Source organism: Symphalangus syndactylus, chromosome 3 (genome assembly GCF_028878055.3).
Source record: "Symphalangus syndactylus isolate Jambi chromosome 3, NHGRI_mSymSyn1-v2.1_pri, whole genome shotgun sequence".
Lineage (NCBI taxonomy): Eukaryota > Metazoa > Chordata > Mammalia > Primates > Hylobatidae > Symphalangus > Symphalangus syndactylus.
The window spans coordinates 125,211,550-125,224,226 of NC_072425.2; the positions used below are offsets into that span (position 1 = coordinate 125,211,550).

Sequence of the window (12,677 nt, forward strand, 5' to 3'; positions counted from 1 at the left end):
GCATAATTCAGACAGAAGATAGAGCAGATTCAAAAGAAGGAATCAGGGCTATTCCACCAAAACAAGAAGTAATTTTAAGATGTAGCATGTTGTGGGAGTGGTGAGACATTAAATGTGTCTGGAGTGAAGTAAGCTTGTAGTTGAGTCGCTTGAGAGAGAGATTGGTACTAGACTGTGAAAAGCCAGGCTAAGGAGTTTCAACTTCATTGCATTAAACCATAGGAAATAAATGAAGGACATGATAATATTTTATTTTCAGAAACATAATTTCAGGAGCACTTTGGGGAGTGGTATTGGCAGCAGGAAGAAAAATTAAGGGATATTGTAATAGTTTAGATGAGAAATGATGAAGATTTATACTAAAGTTGTAGAAACCAGAATATTAGATTTGAGGGACATTTTTGTAGTAAACTGTACCAGTGATACTAGATGAGGAAAAAGTGGGGGAGTGGGGCCCCCAGATAACTGAAGCTTCTAGCTAAGGAATATATCAAGTTTTGTAAATAATAAGAAAGTGATGAATTTAGTTTTGCTCATTATCTTGAAGTATTAATGGGATTTCTAGGTGGAATAGACAGTTTAATATATAAGAAAGAAGTGTGAATGTAATGATGGAGATCCAGAATCTTCAGCAAACAGATTTCAGTTGAAGTCACTGGGCTGGAGGAGGTTCTGATCTTACACATCATCCTTGATAAAGAGACCTAAAGATGAAATCATAAGGAAAGTGAGCCTTGGAAAGGCTGAGCCAGAAAAAGATGAGAAGTACTCAAGTCTTGAAAACTAGGAAGTCAGGATCTTGGAAGGCAAGAGGGGAAAATCTTTTATGAAAGAAGTAGTGCTCAATAGTATCTGATACAGAAAGGTCAGAGAGGATGAATGCTGAAAATAGACCTTTGAATTTAACAAGTAATCAATCTTAGAGGCCTTGGAAGTCCCCTTTGGATAGAATGGAGGAAACCATACTGTAAAAAGGCAAGGACTGAATGGAAGTTAAGGATGTGTAGATTAAGAATGTGGAATCTGCCAGGTGCGGTGGCTCACGCCTGTAATCCCAACACTTTGGGAGGCCGAGGCAGGTGGATCATGAGGTCACGAGATTGAGACCTTCCTGGCCAACATGGTGAAACCCCATCTCTACTAAAATACAAAAAATTAGCCAGGTAAGGTGGTGGGCACCTGTAGTCCCAGCTACTTGGGAGGCTGAGGCAGGAGAGTCACTTGAACCGGGGAGGCAGAGGTTGCAGTGAGCTAAGATCGCGCCACTGCACTTCGGCCTGGGTGACAGAGCAAGACTCCGTCTCCAAAAAAAAAAAAAGAATGTGGAATCTTCCTACAAGAAGTTTAGAAGGGAAGGGAAGGATGGCAGAGAAATTTGCTGCAGGAATGAGAGGCATATTTGGTCCTTGCTTTTTTAAGACAGGAGAGGTTTAAACCTGTTAGATATTGAAGATACAGGAGAAAAACAAAAGATAATTGAAATAGCAAGGGAAATCATAAAGTATGTAAGTCTGATAGCATTGGCTTTAGATTGGAGGCATGTTAGCTTTTCTGCTGAGAGAGAAGGAAAAGTGATGCCAATAGGAAAGTCTTAAGCTGGAGAGGAAGGAGTATGAAGGAATTATATTTGCTATTCTGTTTTTGCTGAGAAATAGAAAGCATGCTCATTTGCTAGGAATTGGAGGGATGGTAACTGGCCTTAAAAGATCAATAAAATTCTAAAATTTGCCATGGAAATGAGACCAAGACCTGACTAGAAAGGGATAAATAAATAAGACATGCCAAGCAGTTTAAGGGGCACTTTCAATCCTAATTTGTAGTGGAGCCAATAGGGTTGTTGTATGATTTTCCAGCAGTCCTCAACATCCTTGGAGCTTAAGTTGTAGTTTAAAATGGGAGATGTGGCAGAGGGACAAGGGGACAAGAAGATTTGAAGCACTGATGAGAGTAATCAAGCTTATTGTCTCTACCCCTGGGCTGAATTAGGGAGGGAAGAGGGCTAATAAACTAGAAATCTCAGTCAAATTTGAAGACTGTGTAGTAAGAATAAGGGGTAGAAGGAGAAGAGGTTTTGATTAGAATGTACAATTTACAATGTCTGAGAAGGTGCAGTTTTAGCAGACTCATTTCTGGAGTACAACCCATATGAGTGGTTCGCTAAGATAGAATGAAATTGAAATTGAATTCTAAGAGAACAGAGATGGTCACGGATATTATATGGTTTTCCCCAGAATGAATTCTAGAGTTGGGGCAGAGGGGAAGATTGTGAGCCAGGTCCATGCCAACATTCAGTGAATGTGAGAGAAAACCTTACAGGTTTACATAGTAAACATTAAGATGGGAGGGATTTGTTAGAGCTAGAAGGTGGGGATCTCAACAGAGGAGCCAGACTTTATCTGAGAATGAAAGGGCAGTGGTCTGGAAGACGCAAATTAGAGGTAGGAGTATGCCAACCTGTGTCCATTCAGGTCATGCTAAAAGCATCTATAAATGAGAAGGGTAAATTGGTACAACCCCTTTGGAATATTGTTTGGCATTATCCACTAAAGCTGACTTTATGTATATCCTGTGACCCATCAATTCCACTCCAACAGAAATGCATACATATGTATGAAAATGTTTATAGTAGCACTATTCATAATAGCCCCTAACTGGAAACAATCCAGATATCCATCATAGGTAGAATGGATGAACAAATTGTCATATATTTATATTCTCTTTGTATATAATGAGATTGAATGAACAATAACACACAATATAGAAGACTCTCACAAATATAATGCTAAGTGAAAGATTCCAACACAAAAGAGTACATATGTATAATTCCATTTACATAAAATTCAAAAGCTGATAAAATTAATGTATAGTGTTAGAAATCAGGATAGTGGTGACCCTTTGAAAGAGGTGATTAGTGACTGGTAGGAGGGGCTGAAGGGGGACCTCTGGAATGCTGGTAGAGTTCTGTTAACGTAGATTTGTTCACTTTGCAAAAATCTCAGTGAGTCACACTTGGGTGATTTGTATACTATTCTGTGTATATCTGGTTACCTGTTGCTGCATAACAAACCACCCCAAAATTTAGTAGCTTAAAATCACAATTTATTTATTATTATCTCTCATAGTCTGTTGACTGGGCTCAGCTGGGCAGTTTTCACTTAGAATCTCTCATGCAGCTGCAGTTAGCATCTGGGGCTGGAGTTAAGACTCAGCTGGGCCAGAGTTCATGATGGCTTCTTCACTTACGTGTCTGATGCTTCGGCACTCCTATGTGGCCTCTCTGTCCACAATAGTGTCCTGGACCTACTCAGCATCTCGGGGCTCCAAGGGGAAGGAAGTGGAAGTTAAGGGCTAGGCCTGAAACTTGCACAGTATCACTTCCATCACATTCTGTCATCACATAGTCATGTCATAGGGTCCATCCAGGTTCTTCCCTGTTTCTGGGACTCCAATAACCCTATATTAGGCCTTCTCAGTGTATCATTTATACTGTTACCTGCTAGTCTATATTTTCCAACCTTTTTTTCCTTTTTTCTGACTCACTCCTTGATGTCAGTGGACATATCCGGGGAACCTGGACTTTCAGCCCTACTCAGCTATAGCAAGCCCTTTCCCTGTTGAGTGTCAGTGGAGGCCAATTGGGGAATCTAGTCTCTGCCCTTACCTAGCAGTAACAAGGTGGTGACTCCCAAAGGCATCAAAGGCAGAAGTTTAAGGAAGATCCTGAGTCTCATAATAACTAAAAGGTGTAGGTGTCAATTGAAAATCATTAGTCATACCTGGAACCAGGAAAATCTCAACTTTAATGAAAAATGGCCACCTGTAGGTGCCAACACTGAGATGACAATGATGTTGGAATTATCTAAGATTTTAAAGCAGCCATCATAAAAACACTGAAGGAGCAATTACAAACATGCTTGAAACAAATGAAAATATAGTAAGTCTCAGCACAGAAATAATTAGTCTCAGTATAGAAGTAGATATAAAGGAGAACCAGATGGAAATTTTAGAACAGAAAAATATAGTAAATAAAATAAAAAATTTCAACTGCAGAATGAGGAGACAGAAGAAATGATCAGTGAACAGAAGACAGAGCAGTAGAAATTACCCAAGCTGAGCAACAGAGGAAGAAAATTAAGAGGAAACCTTCAGCATCTAGGGCTAAACAGAGTTCCTAGACTTGATGCCAAAAGAACAATCTTTAAGAACTCTGAAAACTTAACAACAAAATCTACTTATAAAATGGCCATGTACTACAAATGTGTATAGCAGCTTTACTCATCAATAGCCAAGAAAAATCCAGATGTCCTACAGTGGGCAAATGCTTAAACAAACTGTGTTACATCCATGCCCTGAAATACTACTCAGCAATGAAAAGAAACAGAACTATTGATATACATAACAATTTGGATGAATCTCCAGAGAATTAGGCTGAGTGTAAAAAGCTATTCCCAAAAGGTTACGTACTGTATGATTATTCCACTTCCATTTATGTAACATACTTGAAATGACAAAATTATAAAAATGGAGAACAGATTAGTGGCTGCTAGAAAAATAGGGGGTTAGGGGGCTGGGTGATAGGCTATGGGAGGGAAATAGGTGTGGCCGTACAGGGCAGTATGAAGGATCCTTATATTACATAGCTTGACTGCGTCGATGTCAGTAGTATTATAGTTTTGCAGGATATTACAGTTGGGGTGAAATGGGTAAAAGGCATATGGGATGATCTTTTCTGTATAATTTCTTACAACTCCAAGTGAACATTTAATTATCTCATAAAGTCTCATTAATTTTTTTTTTTTTTTGAGATGGAGTTTCACTCTTGTCGCCCAGGCTGGAGTGCAATGGCACGATCTCAGCTCCATGTATCCTTCACCTCCCAGGTTCAAGTGATTCTCCTGTCTCAGCCTCCTGAGTAACTGGGATTATAGGCGCCCGCCACCACGCCCAGCTAATTTTTGTATTTTTAGTAGAGACAAGGTTTCACCATGTTGGCCAGGCTGGTCTCTTAACTCTTGACCTCAGGTGTCAGGCCTCCTCGGCCTCTCAAGGTGTTGGGATTACAGGCGTGAGCCACCACACCCAGCCTAAAATTTTTTTAAATATAAATATATCGTCTCCATTTTAAATTATACCAGTAGTTATTTCATTTTTAAAAATCACCCTTTAACCTAGATTTCTCTAGTTAGGTTAAGAAGTAGTTACGTTATTTGGATTTAAGGTGGATCTCATAGACAGTGAAGAAGATGAGGAAGGCAGCCAGAGCAGAAGTAAACTACTATACATACTAGTATTCATAGAATATAGGTAACATATGGTTTGTTGCCTTTGTAAAGTTCACATTCTAACTGGAAAGAAAGTAAATTAGCTGTCAAACCTCCTAACCTCACTGTATTCTTTACTTTAGGTGTTGCTTTTGAACAGGGCAAAATCCTTCCTACTCCGGAGACAGTTCCTTTTAGACTCACCAGAGATATTGTGGATGGCATGGGCATTACTGGTGTTGAAGGTGTCTTCAGAAGGTAAGTGATACGAAGTAAAGGAGGGAAATAATTTTTGATGTCAAAATTACATGGGCTGGGCATGGTTCTTTGCACCTGTAATCCCAGCTACTCAGGAGGCTGAAGTGGGAGGACTGTTTGAGCCCAGGAGTTTGAGTCCAGCCTAGGCAATACAGCAAGACCCTGTCTCTAAAACACACACACACACACACACACACACACACACACACACGCACACACATACGGGTTAGAGATTTCTATAGATTGTAGAATTTAATGCTAGAATTGTATTCCAGTGCCTTATCAATACTAAGGAAAAGACCCTGGGTAAAAGCAATAATAGCTTCCCTCCCTTCCACCCACCTGGGACCTAAGCCCATGTAACATACATACTGTTATTCCGAACCTCCTCTGTAAGCATCCCACCTTTACTTTACACCTCTGTCCTGGCTGACTCTTTTTTAATGATCCAAACTACTATTGGTTGCTCATCACTGGGCATATAGAAGAGACTACATTTTTATTTATAGGAGCTTGTGTTCTAGTATAACATTGTGCTACTAAAAAAGCTTTGCAGTTCCTTGTAGTTTTCCCAGCATAGGTCAGTGTACTCACTTGGATTGGGGCAGATTGCAGTCAATGTAAACTAATAATTGCCACAATAATCAAAGACTGAGAGCTGAGCACAGTGGTGCATGCCTGTAATCCCAGCTACTTGGGAGGCTGAGGCAGGAGGATAACTTGGCCCCAGGAGTTTGAGACCAGCCTGGGCAATGCAGCAAGACCCCATTGCCAAAAGAAAAGAAAATCAAAGACTGAAAGAAATCTTTCATAGTAGTGTTGTGTTATTCTTGTAAATACCAAGCTTGTGAAATAGTCAAATACATATTTGTATTCATTTCAAATATCTAATGAAAGCCCACTCTGCCAAGTATTATGCTATTTTGAGATACAAATGTGTAGATTATTAAGCATACGCTCAGCATACTACACATGGCAGTATACAGATAGAGATATGTTGAAAATATTGGTGTGTAACAAAATCCGTATTTATAATGTTTGACTCTAGATGCTGTGAGAAAACCATGGAAGTGATGAGAAACTCTCAGGAAACTCTGTTAACCATTGTAGAGGTAAAGTATTTTATAAGGAAGAATTTATTTATTTATTTATTTATTTTTACCAGATAGACTGTGTATCTCGTCAGGAAGTCACTGATATGAAGAGCACTGCTTCATTTTAACATAGGGGGATGTGGCTGGGCAGCAGAAGGGAGGAGATTGCGCCCTTAGCCTTTTCACACATCCAAAAATACTGGTTTAGAAATGCCTTCAGCCCCCCTCGAGTTTCTTGGAATGTTAAAGCATTGTAAGTAGTCTCTAGTTTTCAATTCATAAATCAACTCTTTGACATTTAGATATTCCATATGGTATTATTATTTTCAGAATGGTTTCCATTAGGGTTTAAGAAAAATCAGTAATTTATATCTCCTTTTTCCCTGCCCAGGTTTAGAACTAATTAGTCAGACAAATGGAGATCAAATTGTCAGCATCATTACTAGAGGAACATGGCTTAGGAATGAGGGCCAGACTAGTTTACTGCTGGTGCTACCTCAGTACCTCTCTGCTGTCTTAACCTTGGGACAGCTCACCCGAATAGGGTTTGGGCCTGCAGAGCAAATACATGTAATCAGGATCACTGCCTTGTCTTGATCCAGGGCAGAAAAAAGGAAGTCAAACAAATTTCAGTGTCTGTGCTGTTAGTGCCTATGCCAGTCATTCACCAATCTGGTAAGGGTATGTGAGACAAGAAATCAGGAATGTGGCCTCCCCAGGGAAACATGGCAGGTAGAGTGCAGTATGGGCTTGCCTCTTTTCCACTCCTCAGCTTTTCTTCCTTTAACCTGATTATGTTGGACTGGCTGCATGTTAGTATTACTTGTACTGCATTTAAAAAACATTGATGCTGATCAAATTCAAACCAGGTTTCTAGGGATGGGGCAGGAATATATGTATTTTTAAAAATCTCTCCTACTGTTCAACTAGGATATGAGAACTGTCTTAATTCATTGGCATTAACCATTAAGGCTGTGGTCAATAAGGGTGGGGCTTTATCCCTTGGAAGATGAGTAACAGTCCATCAGGGTGGTCCTTTGTGCACCTTTATGAACCGAGCCATCTTTATAGATCTCCTTTGGACTGCAGATGGTAATACAGATTTTGCTACAAAGAGTTTACTGAGGCCGGGCGCGGTGGCTCACGCCTGTAATCCCAGCACTTTGGGAGGCCGAGGCGGGTGGATCACGAGGTCAGGAGATCGAGACCATCCTGGCTAAGACAGTGAAACCCCGTCTCTACTAAGAAAAATACAAAAAATTAGCCGGGCGCAGTGGCAGGCGCCTGTAGTCCCAGCTACTCAGGAGGCTGAGGCAGGAGAATGGCGTGAACCCGGGAGGTGGAGCTTGCAGTGAGCCGAGATGGCACCACTGCACTCCAGCCTGGGTGACAGAGTGATACTCCGTCTCAAAAAAAAAAAAAAAAAAAAAAAAGAGTTTACTGAAATAGGTCCCAGTGATATGTTGGTAAAATTAAATCCAAGGCTGTGCTATTCCCAAGGTTAAAAATACATTCTCTTTTCTTTTACCCATTTCAAATTCTGTTCATACATGTTGTCATTTGTTACAGTTTGCCATTGGTTCTGCAGTAAGAATAAATGATAAGAAAATAAGCATGATGTGTAACATTTAAAAAAAATAATACATGGTAACATGGATGCCTCAATAATGTCGAAATTAAACTCTAAAGTTATATCATCTTGCACTTTTTCATGTAAGAAAAAGAGGGCCGGGCGCGGTGGCTCACGCCTGTAATCCCAGCACTTTGAGAGGCTGAGACAGGTGGATCACCTGAGGTCAGGAGTTCAAGACCAGTTTGGCCAACATGGTGAAACCCCGTCTCTAATAAAAATACAAAAATTAGCTGGGCGTGATGGCAGGCACCTGTAATCCCAGCTACTCAGGAGGCTGAGGCAGGAGAATCGCATGAACCCAGGAGGCGGAGGTTGTAGTGAGCTGAAATTGCACCATTTCCCTCCAGCCTGGGCGACAAGAGCAAGACTCTGTCTTAAAAAAAAAAAAAAAAAAAAAAAACCCCAAACTTTTCAAATTAAAGAGTCAAAGCAGCTTAACATATTCTTTAGTATTTTACTCTACCTAGTTTCAGTCACAAGAGATTTTTATGCTAAGGTGGATTTGGGAGTTTCTTCCAGTAGTTGTATCCTACCTAACACTCACCAGAAGAAGGTAGTTCTTTTAGGGCCTCAGAAATCTTACTAGTTTAATGCCAAACTGCTTATGGACTTCATCTTTTAGAGTGGTAGGAGATCAAATTAGAGAAGTGACAGTGGCCAGATCCTTTGCCATTGTGAGGACTTTGGATTTCCTCTGAGTGAGGGTTTTGAGTCTGAAAAGTGATTTGCACCTCCACCTAGAATAACTCTCACCTTTAGACACACCCTCCAATGCTTTGTGTATTTTACACTCATCTACCTAATCTTCCCTCCGTAAATCTGTCCGAATTTCTCAAAATCATTTGGTGTGATGGTCCCAATCTTCAAGAATAATTTCCCCAGTGATCTTACCACAGTAAGACCCTTTCTGCCTTCAGCTTTAGGAGGGTGCTTCTCAATAGCATCCTGGTTCCCAGTCCTCTGGGACATAATTTCTCTCCTCTCTTGGATTCATTTCTTTTCTTCTCTTAGATTTCATTGAGACACAGTCACTATTTCTGAACTGATCTCCCCGCTTCCTAAGCCCCTCCTTCAGAGCACTTTACCCTGAGTGTATTTCCCTTTTCCTCTCAGTGTATTTGTCTCTCCTGGCCTTCAAGATTTCATTTTCTTCCTAATGGACCATTCTGTCCTCTAAGATTTTATGTGTTCTGCTAAGGAAATATATCTCTCCCTCTAGCTCAGTGATGTTTAGCCAAGAGCAATTTTGTCCCCTAGAGGACAGTTGGCAATGTCTGGAGGCATTTTTGGTTGTCACAGTTGGGGATGGGAGATGAGGATAGTATTGACATCTACTGGGTAGAGGCCAGGGATGCTGCTGAACACCCCAGAATGTACAAGTTAGCCCCCACAGCAAAGAAATACCCCATCCAAAATGACAGTAGTGCTGAGACTGAGAAACCCTGCTCTAGCTTAATCAGTCTCTATTCCTTTACTGTTTCCAACCACTTCTGTCTTGTCAGACTGAAGCATAATTTTTTACTTATTCCAGTTCCTCTTTAATTCTAATATTTGCAAGTATGATTCCTGACAGAAGCCCTTGGTTTTGAAGTAATTTGGATTTTTCTTCTACTTCAACCCAAGAAAACCATCTAGTCTATATTAGAGGCCTTCATTCCTTTTCATTAGTTCATTAATAAAATATATTAATGTTTCCCTTTTGTGGGTGAAACTGGTTTGGATCTCTGAAATCTAAAGCCATGTCAGTGCCCAACTTGGACACTGTCACAAGTCACATAGGAACCCTTGAACTTAACGAACAAGCTACATGTAATCAAGCTCAGTTTCTCCACAGTATTTAATGGTCCTCGAGGACACTCAAAACAGCATTAAAAAATAGAGAGATTTTGGTTCTGCTAATCTAGTACATGTCCTGAAACTAAATCTGCTAAAGGCATTTTATAGTCCCAACCTGCAGATTTACTGAGAAACTGTATACAGGTAGCAGCAAAAAAGTGTTCCAACCTTGTAATACTGGAATGCCCTGTAGAATCATTCTTTGTATTGTCTCCACTTATTTCTAAGATTTGTAAGCATTTGCTAAAGCCTATTTTTTTTTAAAGTTCTGTGTTTATAAATACCAGAGCAGTTAGCTGTTCTGAACTGCCAATATCAGGAATTCCTCATGACCTCGCTTTCTAAAATTTAAGACCTAAAGCCACTTGCTCTAGCCATGTCAGTTGCTTTGGTATCCTAATTCTACACCTAATATACATCTCAAGATTCCAAACGCAGCACCAAACCTTGGGTTTTGAGGAGGTTTCAACAAATTATACCTTTCTGGATCCACCCAGATTTAGAACTGAGAGAAAAAGAGCCATAGGAATAAATAGGTTGGAGATCAGAATTTCAGGTTTGTTACTGATAAAACTATTGGAGAAGATGGCTTAGGAGTGAGGTCCAAATAGGCTTGCTCATGCTCTCCAGTTCCCACATCCCAATCTATACCTTGAGATAGCCTGGCTGAGGAAGAATTGGGCCCCACAAAGCAAATACCCTAACCCAGGGTTAAGAGTAGAGACAGAAGGAAAGAAAGTGACTAATGCTTATCTCCTTTTAATAGATTAAAGCCGCATATCTACAACTATCTGATCTTTGACAAACCTGACAGAAACAAGCAATGGGGAAAGGATTCCCTATTTAATAAATGGTGCTGGGAAAACTGGCTAGCCATATGTAGAAAGCTGAAACTGGATCCCTTCTTTACACCTTATACAAAAATTAATTCAAGATGGATTAAAGACTTACATGTTAGACCTAAAACCATAAAAACCCTAGAAGAAAACCTAGGCAATACCATTCAGGACATAGGCATTGGCAAGGACTTCATGTCTGAAACACCAAAAGCAATGGCAACAAAAGCCAAAATTGACAAATGGGATCTAATTAAACTAAAGAGCTTCTGCACAGCAAAAGAAACTACCATCAGAGTGAACAGGCAACCACAGAATGGGAGAAAATTTTTGCAACCTACTCATCTGACAAAGGGCAAACATCCAGAATCTACAATGAACTCAAACAAATTTACAAGAAAAAAAACAAACAACCCCATCAACAAGTGGGCAAAGGATATGAACAGACACTTCTCAAAAGAAGACATTTATGCAGCCAAAAAACACATGAAAAAATGCTCATCATCACTGGCCATCAGAGAAATGCAAATCAAAGCCACAATGAGATACCATCTCATACCAGTTAGAATGGCCATCATTAAAAAGTCAGGAAACAACAGGTGCTGGAGAGGATGTGGAGAAATAGGAACACTTTTACACTGTTGGTGGGACTGTAAACTAGTTCAACCATTGTGGAAGTCAGTGTGGCGATTCCTCAGGGATCTAGAACTAGAAATACCATTTGACCCAGCCATCCCATTACTGGGTATATACCCAAAGGATTATAAATCATGCTGCTATAAAGACACATGCACACGTATGTTTATAGCAGCACTATTCACAATAGCAAAGACTTGGAACCAGCCTAAATGTCCAACGACGACAGACTGGATTAAGAAAATGCGGCACATATACACCATGGAATACTATGCAGCCATAAAAAAGGATGAGTTCATGTCCTTTGCAGGGACATGGATGAAGCTGGAAACCATCGTTCTCAGCAAACTATCGCAAGGACAGAAAACCAAACACCGTATGTTCTCACTCATAGGTGGAAATTGAACAATGAAAACACATGGACACACGAAGGGGAACATCACACACCGGGGACTCTTGTGGGCTTGGGGGAGGGGGGAGGGATAGCATTAGGAGATATACCTAATGCTAAATGACGAGTTAATGGGTGCAGCACACCAACATGGCACATGTATACATATGTAACAAATCTGCACATTGTGCACATGTACCCTAAAACTTAAAGTATAATAATAATAATAAAAAAGATTAGTTTCATCCAGTCAGGAAACATGGGTCAAGGGATGTCACCCCTAACCATGGAGGAAGAATGAATTCAGAATGAAATGAAAAGCTTGGAGCATTATGCTAGGATAGTTTCCTCCACAAGGAAACATGAAGTGTGCATGATGTTTGTTCCCCTCCCCCATCAACTACCAAAGGACTGGCTTGATACTTGTATGATACTGGTTCTACTGTTTCTAAGTAAGTGATTAAAATGTACATTGTTCTTTTAATACATATGTTCTCTCTGTTTAGGTCCTTCTGTATGATCCACTCTTTGACTGGACCATGAATCCTTTGAAAGCTTTGTATTTACAGCAGAGGCCGGAAGATGAAACTGAGCTTCACCCTACTCTGAATGCAGATGACCAAGAATGCAAACGAAATCTCAGGTGAGCAGTATTTTAAGAAGGTCCTGTTGTCAGTTGTTCAGATTTTCTTATTCCCAAGGCCTTTAAACTGTTCATCTCACTGAAACCTT

The 12,677-nt window shown here is 40.2% G+C and overlaps 2 protein-coding genes across 18 annotated transcripts in view; one reads left to right on the top strand and one right to left on the bottom strand.

Moving 5' to 3' along the window:
* The window catches only part of ATM (ATM serine/threonine kinase), a 140,310-nt gene that overhangs the window by 123,960 nt on the left and 3,673 nt on the right, over nt 1-12,677 (top strand). For all 7 annotated transcript variants that reach the window (XM_055273004.2, XM_063636467.1, XM_063636463.1 and 4 more), the window contains 3 exons: nt 5,405-5,519; nt 6,568-6,631; nt 12,452-12,588. In XM_055273004.2, the coding sequence (XP_055128979.1) occupies nt 5,405-5,519; nt 6,568-6,631; nt 12,452-12,588 (316 nt within the window). The remainder of the gene's footprint in view (nt 1-5,404; nt 5,520-6,567; nt 6,632-12,451; nt 12,589-12,677) is intronic.
* The window catches only part of C3H11orf65 (chromosome 3 C11orf65 homolog), a 213,110-nt gene that overhangs the window by 90,486 nt on the left and 109,947 nt on the right, over nt 1-12,677 (bottom strand). The window contains exon 9 of one of the 11 annotated variants that reach the window (XM_063636502.1): nt 3,086-3,318. The exons of the other annotated variants lie outside the window; for them this stretch is intronic. Coding sequence (XP_063492572.1) covers nt 3,305-3,318 — 14 coding nt within the window. The 3' untranslated portion in view covers nt 3,086-3,304. Of the gene's footprint in view, nt 1-3,085; nt 3,319-12,677 lie in introns of those variants that run through there. 11 annotated transcript variants of the gene reach the window in all.